Here is an 18,753-nt window from a genome sequence, read left to right as displayed (position 1 = left end):
CCTGCCCACTGCACCGCTGGAAGAGTAGACGTTAGAAGGCCTAACGTTGACATTATGGACCTTTTTGACACCAGATGGTTGCACTGGAGGGAGAAAACTGCTCTGTCCAGCTTTAGAATCTTTTCCCTTGGAAGGAAAACTCTCAAAAGCGTAGTGTCCAGCAGGTATCCCAGGTACACAATGCGCTGTGAGGGAATGAGACTGGACTCTTCTAAGTTCAGCAGCCACCCCAACCCTGTTAGTACCCGCTTTGTAAGATCGAGGTCCTTGATCAACTGTTCTGGGGATACTGCAAATAGGAGCAGGTCGTCCAGATAGGCTATGACTGACACCCCCTGGAGTCGCAGGAAGGCCAACGCCTCTGCCAGTACCTTTGTGAATATGCGGGGCGAGGAGGATAGCCCGAAAGGCAGTGCTTGAAACTGTAGATGCAGTATTGTACCTTTCAGGTCTATTGGTAACCGGAGAAACTTTTGGGAAGTTTCTGCGATAGGGATGTGTAAATATGCGTCCCTGAGGTCCAGAGACACCATGTAACCGTTGTGCGGCAGCAGGGCCCTGACCGTAAAAATTGACTCCATGCGGAATCTTTTGTAGCAAATTGACCTGTTTAAGGGTTTTAAATTCAGAATCAACCTGAATTTCCCTGAGGGTTTTTTCACTACAAATACGTGGGAATAGAACCCCTCTCCTTCCTGCCCCTTTGGTACTCTGTGAACTACGTTCTGAATCTCCAGTTCCTTCAGGGCGTCTACCAAAGCTTCGGCCCTTGCTGTGCAGGTGGAAAGCTGCGTAACAAGGAACCTTTGCGGGGGGGCTTTGAGAATTCCAAGAGATACCCCCTTCTTATGACCCCCAGGATAAATCGATTGGGTGAGAGGGTCTCCCACTGTGGAAGGAAGGCCCCCAATCTTCCTCCCACCGTGCCTAGAGAGTCATTGATCTTTGCGGGCTTTCTCAGGAGGGCGAAAAATCGCCCCTCCTCTGCCCTTGCCTCTTTGGCCCCAAGTTTTCTTCCCTCGTTTGAGAGAATCCTTGCCTTTTTTCGGACGAAACCCCTTCCTTGCCTGAGCTGGGGCTTTCCGTTTAAGCGGAAAGGACTTCTTTTTGTCCGCTGTACGGTCTAAGACCGTCTCTAACCCAGGACCAAAGAGTAGATCACCTGTCAGGGGTATCCCGCACAATTTGACTTTAGAGGCGGTGTCCCCCGGCCAAGTTTTCAGCCAGAGCGCTCTTCTGGCCGAATTTGCCAGCGCCGCTGATCTGGCCGACATACGGACTGACTCTGCCGAGGCGTCTGCAATGTATGCGATTCCTCGCAGAATCGTGGGGAACGAGGCTAGGATAGTTTCCTTGGCTGTGCCAGCTTCAATATGCTCCTGAATCTGGAAAAGCCAATGTTCTAAATTGCGGGCTACCACAGTAACAGCCATTTCTGGCTTTAAATTACCCACAGTTGAATCCCACGTCTTTTTTAGAAGTGAGTCTATCCTCTTGTCCATGACATCCGACAAGGCCCCCATATCCTCGAATGCCAGGTCTGTGTGTCTAGAGACCTGAGAGAAGGCGGCGTCCAATTTGGGATTTTTATTCCAAATGGACCCTGGATCCTCTGAAAATGGGAACCTTCTTTTAAGGGAGCTAGAAAAAAAGGGTTTCCTCTCAGGATCCTGCCACTCCTTTTTAATCGTTTCCACCAGAACTTCATGTACTGGAAAAACTTTTCTTTTTTGATCTCCCAAGCCCTTATACATAAGGTCATGGAGGGATAGGGGTTTCTTATCCTCGTGTATACCGAGGGTTGTATATATTGCCCCTAAGAGGTCTTCCACCTCATCCAGGGACAATTTATACCTGGAGATTTTCCTGGACTCCCCGTCCTGGTCTTCCCCTTCTGACTCCTCATGGGAGTCAGACGTGCCACTGTCCGGTTGCCTCAGCTCCACCCCGGAAGGGCCTGACGTTTCCTCTGCCATAACTAAATTAGAAGATCTGGCAGGTGCAGAGCCCTGAGCATGAGGCGGGGTTGTATCCTGCTGAATGGGTTTAGAGGGAAGCTGAAACGTCTCAAAAAACGTTTTAAAGGATGAAAAGGTGGATGACAGCTCCTTCACAGAAGCTGCCAAACCAGACTGCTGTTCAGATTCCCTTTCCTTAACCAGGGAGTCTATGCATTCTTTACACAAAACCTTAGTCCATGCTTCCCCTAAACTGTCTCTGCAAGAGGCACACTTCCTTTTAGAGACATGAGTGGACTTTGTTTTTTCTGTAGATTTCTGAAATTACATACAAAAACCACATATTACATTCAGCATGTTTAAGTGGAAACAACCCTGGGAGTGTACCAGAACCACCTTAAGGGAACTGCGCACACCCCCCCCCCACCCCCTGACCACCCAGGGGGTCTGCCCCCCCTCTAAGTAAGGAACCATACATGAGGAGGAGCAATCCTTAGATAGAGAGGACCCTTCCCCAGGGAACTCTTACCTTTGGAAGGCTGGAGATAGCGTCCGTATGAGTTGCAGCATCTGCCTCAGACATGACTGCAGGTGGTTGCCTGTGTAGAGTCTCACACTGTCTCCACGTGTAGCGACTCACTCCAGCCTGAGCCCGGCCCCCTATCAGCACTGCGACCCGGAACCGGAAGTCGCGGGTCAAAGGGAAAGCGTCCGCGCGCCCCCCCCCCCCCCCACCGGAAATGACGTCACCCGTCGTCCGGCCCGCTGGTTCCAAATTTTGCGGCCTGTACAGAGTACAGGGAGAGCGGACAGTCTCCATGCTGCGGCCCTGTGGACGTGATAGGGGTCCCCCACGACCTGATGCCGCGCTCAGCAAGGAAGGGGTGGCTTCAGCTGCGGTAAGCACCGCCACTCTTTATCCTGGAAGCCCCTGCTTCCCTAGGGATGTTTCTTTAAAAGAAAGGCCACAGTCTCCCTGACTGCACCCGGCCTGGTTCCTCTGCACAGTGTCTCCCCACCGGAGGAAACACTAATAACTGAGGTCCGGCAGGGGAGGAGAGAATTTATGGGCTGGCGCAGTGTTTCCAGAGGAAGGGGAGGAGACTATCTCTCTCTATTGTGGCTGTCCTGAAATGACGAAAAGGGAAAGATTACAAACACTGAACTTATTCTCTCTGGAGAAGAGACGCTTGAGAGGTGATATGATTTCAATGTATTAATAAAAATGTGTATGTAATATTATATATAAATATAACACACACATACATATACACACATACACACACACACACGTACATAGTATAAAAGTGTATATGTATGTATATACAGTGCTCAGCATAAATTAGTACACCCCCTTTTTGAAAAGTAAGATTTTAAGCAATATCTTAATAAACACAAGAACAATTTCCAAAATTTTGACAGAACTGAGTTTTAAGGCCTGGTTCACACCTATGCATTTTGTAGTGCATTTTCAGTTTTGAAACACACTACAGTCCATTTAACGTGGTTTCCTATGGATGTAGTTCACATCTGTGCATTTTACGGAAAGGGCCAGGGACTTTTTTTCTGGTTTTTGGTTCCATAGACTTCAATGGATCAAAAATGTGTAATGAAAAACGCAAAATGCACCATAAGGCAAGTAAGGTAAATAATATAACAGATTATAAAATCTTCAGTTTTACTCAAATTAGTTGATGCAAACATGAATACACACAACAAAAACTACTACATCTAGTATTTTGCATGAACTTCATGATTTTTAAGGACAGCGCCTAGTCTTCTAGGCATGAAATGACAAGTTGGTGACATATATTGCAACATCTATCTTTTTTCTAGTCTTTAAGAAATACCTCTTTTAGAGCCTGGATGTTGGATGGAGAGTGATGCTCAACTTGTCTCTTCAGAATTCCCCATAGGTGTGTGATTGGATTCAGATCAGGAGACATACTTGGTCACTGAATCACTTTCACCCTGTTCTTCAGAAATGCAACAGTGGCCTTAGAGCTGTGTTTTGGATCATTGTCATGTTGGAAAAGTGCATGATGACCAAGGGCACGGAATGAGGGTAGCATCTTCTCTTTCAATATAGAGTAGTACATCTGTGAATTCACGATCGCATCATTGAAATGCAGCGCCCTGACACCAGCAGCCTCACAGAAGAACACTGCCACGACATATCACTGTAGGCACCATGCATTTTTCTTCACTCCTCATCTTTGCGACAGTTTTGAAGCCATCCGTTCCAAAAAAATTTATCTTTGTCTCATCACTCCAGAGTACAGAGTCCCAGTAGTCTTTTTCAGCATGAGCCCTGGCAAATTCTAGGAAGGTTTTTTTGTGCATGGGCTTTAGGAGAGGGTTTCTTTGTGGACGAAAATGCATGCCATTCCTTTGCAGTGTATGCCATATTGTGTCACGGGAAACAATCACCCCAATTGGGCCTTCTACTTCTTTAGCTAACTGCAGTGAACTTGCATGTCGATTTTCTTCAGAAAACGCTCCTGTTGAGGTTCATTTCTGTGGATGGCCTGGATGTCTGAGATGGTTGCAGTTCCATCTTTGTTAAATTTTTGTATCACTTTTGCTACAGTATTCTAACTGATAAAGCTTTGCTGATCATCTTGTAGCCTTCACCTTTCTTGTGTAAAGAAATCATTTTCTTTCTCAGGTCTTATGACATTCTTCTTACATGTGGTGCCATTGCTGACAGCATGAATTGGGAAGCGGTTCACTTTGTTAACCACTTGCCTATCAGCCGCTGCAGTTGTACTACAGCACGGTGGCCATCGGCCGCCTGCGATCGTTCCCCGCAGGGACAGAACGAGGATCTGCCAAAGTAGACAAGGCAGATCTCCATTCTGACAGGGGATATCACTGAGATCCTGTCTTTCTGCTATGCAGGAAGACAGATCTGAGTTATCCCAGGCAGCCCATCCCCCATATAGTTAGTAAACACACCCAGGGAACACATTTAACCCTTTGATCACCCCTGTTAACCACTTCCCTGCAATGTCATTAGTACAATGTCAGTGCATATTTTTAGCACTGATCACTGTATTAATGTCACTGGTTCCCAAAAAAATGTCAAAAATGTCAGGTGTCCGATCTGTCCGCCGCAATCCGGCTAAAATTCACTGGATCGCCGCCATTAATAGTAAAAAATAAAATAAACATGCCCCATAAATCTATCCCCTATTTTGTAGACGCTATAACTTTTGAGCAAACCAATCAATATACGCTTATTGCGGGGTTTTTTTTTACCAAAAATACGTAGCAGAATACATATTGGCCTAAATTGATGAAGAAATTAGACTTTTTACATTTTTTTTTGGGGTAGGTTTTACATCAGAAAATAAAAAAAATAGTTTTTTTTTCCCCAAAATGGACGGTCTTATTTTGTTTATAGCGCAAAAAATAAAACGCAGCGGTGATCAAATACCACCAAAAGAAAGCTCTATTTGTGGGGAAAAAAAAAGGACAATTTTATTTGGGTACAGCATCGCACAACTGCGCAGTTATCAGCTTAAGCAACGCAGTGCTGCATCGCAAAAAATGGCCTGGTCATTTAGGTGGGTAAAACCTTCCCGGGCTGAAATGATTAAGTAACGCCCTTTTATAATCAACTGTCTGCTGGACATCCGTTTAACAAATATTTAGACTCGCCTGTAGTTGAATTCTTGTTAATTAGGATTTTGTTAAAAACTTAGCTTTGCTTCACACTAGGACGACTTGTTAGGCGACTTAGAAGCCTGACAAGTAGCGTCCCGTTCTGTACTATGGAACCGTTCTAATCGGAGCGACACAAGTCGCTCCGACTTAGAAAAAGGTTCCTGTACTACTTTGGGGGCGACTTGCATAGACTTCTATATAGAAGTCGTTTTGCAAGTCGCCGCCCCTGTCGTGTCCAGGTCGCCTGAGGCAGTCGCGCTGCCTCAGTGTGAACCGGGGCTAAGACTTTCATTGGCGTGTATTCATTTTTGCAACATGGTCTTGAATGAATGTGTTAGGAAAAATACATTTTGTGTGCAAATTAGCAAATCTTGGTTGCAATCAATAGCCCCCATTTGTGGGAGTATTTTGTAGTATAGTGTCCCACAGAACATGTCAATTCTGAAAGTAAAGTAAAAGGTTTTCTGACAAATCTGTTGGGCTGTACTCAACAGCGGCACTCAAAAACATCCAGATACAGATTCACCACAAGTTATAAACCCAGAATCGTTGAGCTGTCACACTTTAAAAAAAAAAGTGAAAATCAAATGAATCAAACACCAAAAAGTGTAACAAAGTCCTGTGAAGCCTGAAATCTTCCGTGACACCTTTTGAACCCATCACCAACAGCCATATCAGCTGCTAACGTCACTACATGCATTAGACCTAGCTGCCTTACTTGTTGGATACAATGCAAGTACTTTACGGTTTTAGAAAAAAAAAATTTAAAAAAAAGGTAGCCGTTTTACATTATGAGACTTTGCATTTGCGCTAAATTTTGACATTGGCTGAGCAAGGCAGAACGTTTTACATGGATCCTGCTGTGCATTCTAGTGGTTCTTGGTTGCTTCAGGTGGATCATTTGCAGTTTCCCTGAGATACATTGGGCAAGACAGACCTCATTAGGTTGGTCCCATTTTCTGGTACGCAGCTGACATTACCATTGGTGGTGGATTCACAAGGTGTCAAGGAAGATTTCAAGCTTTACTTTAGCATGAAGTGGACTTTGTTTATTACATTTTTGGTGTTAAAATAATTTGATTTTCACTTTTATTTAAAGAGAAAGCACAAAATTCCTGTCTTTATTTTTATTACTGCCAGAAGGCAAATTAAGTTGCATAAGAAAGCATCTTACCACAAAGAACATCTGTCTTTGATCCTTGTGTGGAAGAAGGAAGAGACGTAGAACTGTTGTGTATGGAATTTTATAGTCAAATGTTTTTCCATGCAGGTGAAGGAAGGTGGGGTAGATTCGGATGTCATAACGGCCACGTGGAGTAAGACATTGCAGTTCTCGGAATATACAAACTGCATCACCTGTTGCTTGAATCACATCTGCCTTGGACAGCACATTCTGAGCAAATGCCTAAACAAAAAGTAGAATGATTAAAGACTTGTAAATGTTTTATCTAGCATATCATCCTGTAGATCTACGTAAGTGTCATACCATAGCAAGATTTTTTTTTTTTTCCTTTAATCCGCTAGCTGGCTGTTTATCCGGTTCCTGACCGGCTCACATGTATTTACGGGGGCAGAATGGCTCCCCTGCGCTAGAGCCTGTGCCCGCTGCACGGCAGGGGACCCAATGCATGTGGCCGGCGATCACATGCACGAGCGCCAGCACGGAGATTTGTGTGTGTAAATACACAAATCCCTGCTTGTGAGAGGAGACATGTCGTTTGTTCCTATAAGTAGGAACAGCGATATGTCTCCACTCCTACTCAGTCCTATCCCCATACAGTTAGAACACACATTTAACCCCTTGATCACCCCCTAGTGTTAACCCCTTCCCTACCAGTGTATTTACACAGTAACCCGTGCATTTTTATAGCACTGATCGTTGTATAAAATGTCAATAGTCTCAAAAATGTGTCAAAAGTGTCCGATCTGTCACAATACCGCAAAAAACGCAGATCACCGTTATTGCTAGTAAAAAATAAATAAAACAAACAAATAAAAATGCCACAAATATTTCCCCTAGCTATAACTTTTGCGCAAACCAATATATGCTTATTGTGGTTTTTTTTTTTTTTTTTACCAAAAACATGTAGAATATATATTGGCCTAAACTAATTTAGAAATTTGTTTAAAAACATTTTTGGAGATATTTATTATAGCAAAAAATATTGTTGTTTTTTCAAAATTGTTGCTCTTTTTTGTGTACAGCGCAAAAAACAAAACAAAAAAAAAAAACCACAGAGGTGATCAAATAGCACCAAAAGAAAGCTCTATTTGTGGGAAAAAAGGACGCAAATTTCGTTTGGGTAGAGCATTGCATGACCGCTCAATTACCAGTTAAATCGACGCAGTGCCAAACTGTAAAAAGTGCTCTGGTCAGAAAGGAGGTAAAACCTTCCGGGGCTGAAGTGGTTAACCACTTGCCAACTGCCACCATAGCACATTTACTGCTACAGGGCAGCCGTGCAGAGATAGAGATAGATAGATAGATAGATAGATAGATAGATAAACAACAATCCATGCCTTCCAATAGTAAAAGTGCCCACTACACTGAAACATTAGCTACGCACACAGTTAACCCCTTCACAGTGTGTGTAACACACACAGCCTGAAAAGCCTGACGAAGAGCGATTTGTGCTCGGAACTGTACAGTGGCTTGCTTGTATTTTGAAATATTCAATGGATTAACTTTTCAGTAAAAGGACACTTTTTGGCATCAAGCATCGTTCCATGTGTTTTTTTTTTATATATATATATATAAAATCACTGTCGTCACTGATCCCCAAAAAAGTGTCAGTAAGGTGTCCGATTTTTCCGCCGCAATATCACAGTCCCACTATAGGTCGCTGATCGTCGCCATTACTAGTAAAAGAAAAAAAAAATACCAGTTTGTAGACGCTATAACTTTTGCGCAAACCAATCAATATACGCGTATTGGAATTTTTATGTAGCAAAATAAATAATGGTCTAAATTGATGAAGAAATGGTGGTGGTGGGGGGGGGCGTCGACGACATTAAATTTGGGTACAGTGTCACAACTGCGCAATTGTCAGTTAAAGTAACGCAGTGCCGTATCACAAATGTCTTCCACTGTGTTATTTTTCAAGACTGTGGGTGGGGTGAAGGGATGTTAAAAAAAAAAAAAAAAAAAAAGAAACCTAAAATCTTGTTTAGGATAGGACCACAACGTGAGCAGACAGACGCTCTCCAGTGGGAATGTAGAGCTGCAGGAGGAAGAGTCCACGTCACTACGTACATGGCAGCCAGCAGATGTAAATTAGAGCACTGTAAATTATTCCATAGGCATATTACAGCGTTGTTACCCATAGGCAAAAAAGTATCCTATGACTGATGTAGATGATTAGAGGGTGTGACGCTAGTCACTGTTGGGCGCAGGGTGACCAAGAAAAGAATGAACCCGAGAATATGATTGGATTACTTAAAATGGGACAGTAATATTTATCCACAATATCTCCCAGGATATATGTAAAGACTATTCTTTGTTTGATTCTGAACTCAACATGTTAACTGAAAGAGCTGATCACATTGGCCTCTGTGCAATGTAGGAGACAGGCCGACTCCTAGTGGAGCTCCTGCTATTGTGAGAATGTCTTGTGTTTAAACTTATGATAATGTATCATCTTCTGTGTGAAGCTCGGTGACAACAAGTCTGACCTGTAGTGAAATCCTGATTTATCATAACAATGACCAGGCTGCTTAAAAGGTACAAGTTAATTAGCTCATGTTAATTAGGTTTCTGGCCACAGGTGTATTTTGGATAGTAACCACCAATTGAGTCTCTGACGCACTTTGGCGGATAAACGCATCGGGAAGTCCAGAGTTTGGACCTTCATGTTCCAAGCTGACAGGATACTGTTTTGCAGCAGTCTTGAATGAAACTACACATAAGGAATGACCTCAAAAGAAGCCACCATTTTTCCCAATAAACTCATGCAAAGATGAATAGAAGGATTCTTCTTTGTTTTGACCAACCAAATCAGTTCCTTTAAGGAACAATTATTTACTGGGGCAAAAATACCCTTTGCTGGACTATCTATGATCAGCCTAAGTACTGCATTCTCCTTGATGGTTTTAAAGGAGGATTTTTCTGGGTTGAGGATCCAACCTAAAGTATTCCAGGTAGCTGACTGCAGTGACCAGACTTTGGTTTAAACGGGCTACCGATTGATCTATCAAGAGTAGATCCTCTAAGTAGGCTAGTATCGTTACACTCTGAGCCCTTAACCTGGCTAAAGGAGGAGCCAGGATCTTTATAAAAACACTCGAGGTGCAGTATAGCTAGCCCAAAAAGGTAGAGCTACAAACTGGAAATGAAGATTTTCTACCTCGAAGCGTAGAAATTTATGGTGAGCGGGGAAGATCGGCACATGGAGATGAGCATCCTTGATGTCGATCAACGCCAGAAGTTCTCCCCCTTGTAGGAAGGAGACTACTTGTACCTTGGAGTTATTGAGGAAGTCCCCTATTCATCTTCCCGTCAGATCCTTGAGAACTGCAGAAGAATTCCCCCTATTGAGCGAGCGGGCCACCTCCTCATAAAAGGAGGCTTCGGTATCTTTTAGGTTTCCTCCCCCAAGACCTCTTTTGTCCCTGGGGTTGATACTGAGGATTACCTTTTGAACGTGATGACGGAAGCCATCGTGACTGCCTGGAGGCTGATGCCCCTGGCACAAAAGAAGGAGCTTTAAAAATACAATTACTCCTTTACTTAAATGGCAAAAGGGGGTACTTTTCCCACTAGAATTTCTTTGGATGAATTATCCAAACATTCTCAAATAGCTGTTTCACTGCAAAAGGAAGACGAGACAGGAGCTTCTGCATGGTGAAAGGAAGTTCATCCCCTGCTGACGTGCGTTCCCACTCTCATGCGTTTAGCTGTTTGTGTTAGCAACAATGTGCACAGAACCGTGTATAGCACCTGGTATTCCCAGGTGGTCTCCCATACAGGTACTAACCAGGCCTGACCCTGCTTAGCCTCTGAGATGAGACGAGATCGGGCGCTTTCAGGGTGATGTGGCCGTAGGCATCTCAGCAGTTGTGCGTTTGGCTAGTTTATAAGCAAGCACCTGCATGAGGACCTTGTGGAGGTTCTGCAATAGAAACTCACAAAGCAATTATTGCAAACATAAAGCTGTCAGATCCTGGGCCTGCTGAGCAGGATACCTGAACACCTGTTAAACTGGCCTCACAATGATTAAGCTATTTTGAGTGTTTCCATTATAAAAGCGGCCATACAACCAAACCATTCATGTTCCTACTTCAGATGTGGGGCCATAGAAAATGGTACGGTACGGTTAGGGCGGAGCTACTGGCATCACATGATACATTCCACTGATTGGTGGACAGAAAAAACATCAATGCTCACGTCAGAGGCATTTTTCTAAACCCCGTATAGCCCCTGGCGGTCCGACTTGCAGTGGAAACGCTCACCTGAATAGGCCGGACCATTCTAACCCTTCCAAACTGTACCGACCCCAACCGTTCGGCTCAGTGGAAACGAGGCATTACTGTCAGCGCAGGCTGCTCAATCTGCCAGAGAAAAAAAGTGTTTTTTTTTTTTAAAACAGGAATTCCAACATTCTATCCGTTGCATGCCTAAGCATTTGAGCACTGTCTGCCGAACAAAAGCTCTTATTCACAGAGGATATAGCAGCGTTAATTGCTGGTATACTCTACTTCGTGAATTTCCTCCACCATAAGATAAAGTGTAAAAAAACTTTTTTAGGAGGAATAATGTTTATCTGGGAGATCCTCTCAGATACAAAAAAGCTTTTCCAACAATAAATGGACAGGAAAAGGCATGCACAGTTTGAGGAGGCTTTAGCGAACCCAACACTCAGTTAAGGGAACATAAATGTGGAGCGGACCATATAGCAAGAAACAGCACCATCAATCTTAAGGTTGAAACCAGCTGATTCTCCCACATTTGACACCTCAGAAGAGGAATCATCAGCCTCACCATGGTCCGCTGAGGGGGTTAGTCTTCTCCCGCCCCTAGTTCCTCAGTTTGAGGGCCCTGGGAAATGGAAGAGAACCTGTGCGATTAAAGTTGAGTTTTTTTTAAACCCATCATGGTTGAGGGAAAAAAAAGATCTTTTGGTAAAATACACAGGGGCTGCAGTGAAAACAGTTGCAAACATTTCATGGCCCCGATGCTCATTTTGACCAGCTGCTTCCTCTCAAGGGGAGGATGCCATTTGTAGAGATGAATAGGCTTTCCAGAGCTTGAGGGGGACCCTTTTAGCTCTATTTTGGGGTGTTTTAACCCCCCTTCTGACCTTAGTACCTCTGCTTTGTGCATCGGGCTATCAGAAGAAATTACATCCACTGCTTGAGCAATAGTCCAGCCACTGCCACTGCTATTAATGCTCAGCCTCATGCAAATAGTAAAATATGTAAAGCAGGAAATGCCTGTGTCACCAAAACCTCTTTCATGCTCCCTTTGCTCTCATGTCTCTGCGACAATTTTGCAGCCAGCACAAATGGAGTGTTTTTTTGTTTTTTTTAAAACCCACTCCTGCGTTGGATGACGTCAACGCCGTGCTAAGCCTCACCCCCACCTCGCATCGTGCCCCCCTCCTTTCTCTTTCAAAAAGAGTTTTCCCATGCAAGCATGGGCCTCCGATACGACGGGATCGGCTTGTGAGTGAGGGAGGGATGGCGTGGAGCAGACCTGGAAGCCGCCCCGTGTAGGGGCAATGAAAGAAAACGGCATTGCCGACTGTTTTCAGTTCTCCCTTATACTCAGCCTTATGAAGAGGGGAAGAGTTCAGCCCAGGTGGGGGTGCCTGGAGGAAGCAAAAACCCCCACCTGGTTGGTTTTCTGTGGTAAACCAACAGACGCAATCTTCACCCTTCATGGTAGGTTCCGATAAACCTTCAGGAGCTGGGGATCCTCGAGGAAGCCCACAATCCTGGACCTGCAACAGCACCACCGGCAGTAAACTTTATGGCCTTAATACCAAAAAGTACTGGATTCCGGGGTTCAGCTCTCAAAAGAGAAGCATTCACAGGCAAAAACCTTGTTTCTTCGGACACAAGGCCCAGGTACCATTCAATTCGGCAAGAAAGACCCTTGAATGGATCAGTCTGCATAGCTAGCCCCAGCAAGGATTGCTCCAGAGGTGCTCAGCTCAGCACATCTTTACTCCCAGTAGTGGGAGGGGTTATATAGGGAGTGCACTTTTGTTTTAGGGCGTGCCAGTGTCCATCACCTGAAGATGACCTATAACCCACATAGTAACTACTATAGCTCTGTGTCCCCTGATGTATGAAAAGAAATTACCTTTTTATACATTTTCTCCTAGATAGATATATTATATATATATTTATATTTTTTTTTATTTATTTATTTTTCTTCACTGTGCACCTCCTAAAGATTCCAGCAGTGGTTGAATGTCAGTTTTGAGTACAGCACCTGCCAATGCAATCTGCATTGGCGTAGCCACTTGTAGCGCAACATGATGCATGCAGGAAGGGGTAAAAATGCTGTAGCCAAATTAGGCAAGCATTATAGAGACTAGCCTCTCTCTTCCAACGGCCATCTGTGAAAACTACAACACCAGTCTTAAAGGATATAAACCTGATTTTTTTTTTTTTTTTAACCACTTAAGGACTAGCCTCGTTTTGGATTTTAGGTGTTTACATGTTTAAAACAGGTTTTTTTGCTAGAAAATTACTTAGAACCCCCAAACATTATATATTGTTTTTTTCTTCTAACACCCTAGAGAATAAAATGGCGGTCATTGAAATACCTTTTTTTTTTTTGCACCGTATTGGCGCAGCGGTCTTATAAGCGCACTTTTTTTGGAAAAAATTCACTTTTTTGAATAAAAAAAATAAGACAACAGTAAAGTTAGCCCAATTTTTTTTTATATTGTGAAATATAATGTTACGCCAAGTAAATTCATACCCAACATGTCACGCTTCAAAATTGTGCCCGCTCGTGGAATGGCGTCAAACTTTTACCCTTAAAAATCTCCATAGGCGAAGTTTATAAAATTCTACAGGTTGCATGTTTTGCGCTACAGAGGAGGTCTAGGGCTAGAATTATTGCTCTCGTTCTACCGGTCGCGGCGATACCTCACATGTGTGGTTTGACCACCGTTTTCATATGCGGGCGCTACTCGCGTATGCGTTCGCTTCTGAGCGCGAGCTCGTCGGGACGGGGCGGGGGGGGGGGTTAAAAATTTTTCTTTTTATTATTTATTTTACAATATTTTATTTATTTTTACACTGTTTAAAAAAAAAAAAATGGTGTCACTTTTATTCCTATTACAAGGAATGTTAACATCCCTTGTAATAGAAAAAAGCATGACAGGTCCTCTTAAATATGAGATCTGGGGTCAAAAAGTCCTCAGATCTCGTATTTGGACTATTAGGGTATATTCATCATCATATGTATATTTTGACATAAAAAAAAAAGTCGTTTGAAAACAATGACATAAAAAAATATATGCCTGTAAGAAAAGTGGGCGGAGCTGACGTAATGACGTCGCTTCAGCCGTCCAATGGTATGGAGATGGGTGGCGGCCATCTTAGCCTCACTCGTCTCCATACCCAGGCACAGAAAGGACCCGATCGCCTCCACCGCTATCGACGGCTCCGGTAAGCGGCGGAGGGGGCGCGGGAGAGCGGCGGGAGGGGGGGTGGCACCTCTCCCGCCGCCAATAACGGTGATCTCGCGGCGAACCCGCCGCAGAGACCACCATTATCGTACACAGAACCGGCTCCTGTAAAGATGGATATCTTGGTTGTGGCAGCAGCTGCTGCCGTTACCGAGATATCCATCTTCAAAGTGCCAACGTATATGTACAGGAGCTGGTCGGTAAGTGGTTAATGAAGACTTCTACCTGGTACAGTAGAGGATGTTAAGTCATCTGTGCCCTATCTTGCCACAGAGTTAATCCAACTCTGAGCAATCCTCTTATCTTTTCTTGCCAAGATAAAAAAAAAAACAAACAAAAAAAACACAGATAAATGTGTGTTGCCACTTCCCCCACTGCTGTAAATGACATCTGATTTCTTTATCTCATGAACAGCATGAGAGCAGAGAATGTCTACTATTCCAGCTTCACATCCCTCCGCCTTTCTTCTCAAGCTCTCCCAGGATTGGCTGCTTCACCCCTCAGCACGATTGGGCATGCTGAAGTCATGTGGTGCCTTTCCCGAGTTTTGACTGAATGTTACTCATTATTGGGCATGATCCATGAGGTCAACAGAAGCTCAGCCTGACTAAGGAGGATTTACATGGTGCAGTCTGCTCCCAAGACACCAGCAGAAACAGTAGGAGAGAGTAGAGGTGGACGGGGAATCTTGTGACATCATGACTCTGCCCACCAAACACCAGCAAAGAGACCCACCCACCAAGTTTTGGGGGCTCCTACTGCAGAAGGGGGTTACAGAGGAAAGGTAAGGGTACACACAGGAGTCTTGTATATGTGCACAGATTGATATTGTGCCATTAGTTTATATTGGATGAGTTGTGATTTTACATCCACTTTAAGACAGACCTTTGGCATGAAAAGGTAAAATCTCACAAGATTTCAGAGGCCAAGATCTCACATACCTCATCTGTGTAGGTACTATTTTTAGAACTTAGAGCTCTGACTGGTTTCCAACAGGTTTTACACGACTCAGTCCATTTACTCCCCACAGAAATGTTTCTGAAGTTATATTATCTGGATAATTTAGTGCTTATGTTCTTTAGAAGTTTACCTCTACAGGGTCACCACCATCATCCTGCGTTGGAGGAACATAAAAGCGGATCTCCATGAGACCAACCTCAGTGTCATCATTCTGGTGAAATTCTAAAGTCACCTCATTCTTCCCGGTGGTGCACTGAGACACATTACTGAGAGGCAGTTCAAAGGCTGGCTGTTCCCCAATATCAAAGGCGAGGAGCTGTCCTGTAAAACATGAAAACAATAAGAGCATGACAGATCCTCCACATTGCAATTAGTACAATTATTCTTTTGATTTAAGGTCTTACCATTGTTTGGGCTGAGCATAAAGGTAAAATTAAAACCAATCAAAAAGCAATCCTGTGACTTTCAGTAAAGCACAGAAAATACACAATATTGAAGCTTACCAGTCCTTTTTTAAAAACAAACATACATGTCATACTTACCTGCTCTGTACAAGGGTTTTGCACAGATTGGCCCAGATCCCCCTTTTCTGCGGTCCCCGGGGGCGCTCCTGCCTCATCAGGTGCCCCCACGAAGAGCCAAAATCCATGGGGGCCACCCTTGCGGGCACATTAAGACACTTGCCTGTCCTGGAAACAAGCGAGTCCATGTTTTCATCAGCTGTCGGGTGCTGCCACTGCCATTGCTGGTAAGGGAACCGGGCAGTGTAGCCTTTTGGCTTCATGGATGGGTCCCTACTGCGCCTGCACAAATCGCTCTCAATGGCCTAGCAGAAGGGGAGGGAGGAGGGGGACCGAGCTGTGACACTGCCGCGGCCCGGTCTCCTAGATGTTGGTGGTATCTGCCCCCCCCCCCCAAAGGTGCCAAATGGTGACACCGGAGGGGTTGGGGTGGGGAGGAAATCAGATAGAATGCATCAAGGTGAAATAACCACAAGCCTTTACAACTCCTTTAAAAAATATGATTGCTCATTTTTCACTTGGCAATCCTGCAAATAACACTTCCTATTCCTTCATGTATATACTCATTTCTCTATGAAGTCAGTCATGGTTTTCACACAGGCTGGACTTCAAACATGTCTGCCTTTGTTCATTCTCTATTAAATGTTGGATTGATAGGTCAAGTGGTTTACACAATAAAGATACAATTGGTGATGCTTTTAAGCTCAAGTGACAAGATGCATTTCTGGCAAGGTCAACGTCATTTTTTGTGCATGCTGAAAACATTCTCAGCCTGAAAAGTGAAAATGAATGCAACTGCCACATTTCAGAGCTGGAAGGGGATATGATTACAATGTACAAATATATAAAAGGTGAAAGGGTTCTTTACTGTTAGAGCAGTTAAAACCTCCCTGCAGGAAGTGGTATTAGATGAGAATGTCAACTTAAAAAAAAAAAAAAAAAAAAAAAAAACTGCTCAGAAGTAAGATAGAGTTATGTGAATAGAAAAAAAAAAAAAAAAAAAAAAAAAAAAAAAATCACACGCTTAAACTGGATGGTCTTTTTTTCAACCTTATGAACTATGTAATCTGCAATAAATTATATTTTTGAGTTTAGATATGCTTTATATGCTTAAAGCATTTGTTAACCCAAAATATATATATATTAGTATATATATAAGTATATTATATATATATATATATATATATATATATATATATTTTTTTTTTTTTTTCTTTAAAAGCACGTTATACTGCACAGTACTTGTGCTGTGTGATTTGGATACCTGTAATACCTGGTTGATCCTGCCAGTTTCTGCCCTTCCTCCTGTAAGCTGAACACGGTGTATCATGGCTGCTGAGCCATGACACTGGTCAGTTTATGTGCCTCCGTCATCCGCAGCCTGCTATCTGCAGCTCTCCTCTATGCTCCTGTGTCCTCCCTCCTTCCCTCTCTGCCTGTCAGCTCTGTGCGCGATCCACCCCTCCCCTCCTATAACCGTTTCCGAGCAGCTCGCACATTACTGCCAGCCCCTCTGCTAGGATTACATGATGTATATACTATGTGCCATTTTCTAAGGTTCTTCTTATAAATGACATTTTTCTTATCCCCGATCAGCGGTCACAGTGACCGCCCGGTGCGGTCTTCTTTCAATGTTTGCATTACAAAGGGAGGTCATGCGGCCACCCGGCAGACGTTAGAGGGCGAGATCAGCCCCTCCCTCTAATACATACAAAGTAAGACAGCACCGGTGTGGTCACATGACCGCTGATCAGGGATAAGAAAACTTGTATTTATAAAGAAGAATTTTAGAAAATGGCATATAGTATATACATATCATGTAATACTAGCAGAGGGGCTGGCAGTGGCTATATGCACTGCCTTAACAACCCCTTTAAAGTGCAAAATTACACAGGAAGTCCTTAACCTTTGGAGTTATACTGCTGCCTATAGGATTGGACAATAGCAAATAAACACTGTACAGCAGTGCAGGATAGCCTCTCCTCCTACCAGCATTTCATAAAACTCAGAGGGGTGGAACCTGTATCCCTCAATGGACTTGAAGAAAAATATTATTGGACTGTGAATAGAAAAATCCTATTTACTTTTCTCAAGGACAAAGGAAGCCTTTTAATAGTCAGGATCTCCAAAAGCAGTCAAACTGAGGAGTGGGCAACGAAACAAACAATTGCTAACAGCCCCACAGAAACTGAACTGCCTACAGCTCAAAGTGCCATTGAAGGACCCTAATGCCTGAGGCGGGGCATTGTGTGAGGCAGAAACACCCACCTGGTAGAAATAAGAGTTTTAATAGAAGACCAGATGACAGTCTCACAAATCTGGGAAACAGTTGCCTGATGCCGAAAAACCCAAAAGAGCTCACAGATCTAGTAAGGTGAGCTTTTACAGGGGGTGCAGGAAACTGATTCTCGAGACCATAAAAGCTTGAATGATGGTCTGTTTGAGCAACTTAGAGATGTTGGATAGAGAAGCAGGGGGGTTAATTGTAATTCCAGCTACCTTCCGAAATAACATGGTCAACTCCATGTACAAATGTCTTAGTTGAAGAGAGACCAATGGTCTCTGATACAGAATGTAAAGAACAGAGACCTGACCCTTAAATGGTGCCAAGAGCCACAAGCTGGTACAGACTCAACTACAGAAGGATAGGATTCACCACACTTGGCTCTTGGGAGTGAAAGCCCCTAGACCCACCCCAAATGAAGCAAGAATTACAATCCAATGAAAGACCTAAAAGGCAAATTTATTTCCTATGAATTACAAGCTCAGAGGGACCCTTATCCCTCAGAATCCTCAACTTGATCTTCAACAGCAATGCCATTAAAGTCAGAAACTGAGAAGCATGATGTAAAATCAGTCCTTTAAAAAGTAAATTCAGACGATCTGAAAAAGGCCAATGGTGCATCTGCTAGAAATCTCAGCCAGCATAGCGCAACCACCTGGGTCAATCAGAAACAATGAGATGACTGAACGGGCTGAAGGGCTTTCCTAGGTCCTTCA

The 18,753-nt window shown here is 43.7% G+C and overlaps 1 protein-coding gene and 1 pseudogene across 1 annotated transcript in view; both read right to left on the bottom strand.

The window, feature by feature from the left end:
- SSRP1 (structure specific recognition protein 1) overlaps positions 1-18,753 on the bottom strand; it is a 122,074-nt gene that overhangs the window by 67,541 nt on the left and 35,780 nt on the right. Inside the window, exons 4-5 of the mRNA XM_073596990.1 lie at positions 15,363-15,553; positions 6,802-7,032 (exon numbers count right to left, since the gene is read on the bottom strand). Of these exons, the coding sequence (XP_073453091.1) occupies positions 6,802-7,032; positions 15,363-15,553 (422 nt within the window). The remainder of the gene's footprint in view (positions 1-6,801; positions 7,033-15,362; positions 15,554-18,753) is intronic.
- Positions 10,552-10,670, bottom strand: LOC141107023 (5S ribosomal RNA; annotated as a pseudogene).

The sequence above is a fragment of the Aquarana catesbeiana genome, linkage group LG08 (genome assembly GCF_042186555.1).
Source record: "Aquarana catesbeiana isolate 2022-GZ linkage group LG08, ASM4218655v1, whole genome shotgun sequence".
Lineage (NCBI taxonomy): Eukaryota > Metazoa > Chordata > Amphibia > Anura > Ranidae > Aquarana > Aquarana catesbeiana.
Note: the sequence above shows the minus strand (reverse complement) of the source record. Positions and strands in the feature narration are given on the sequence as shown.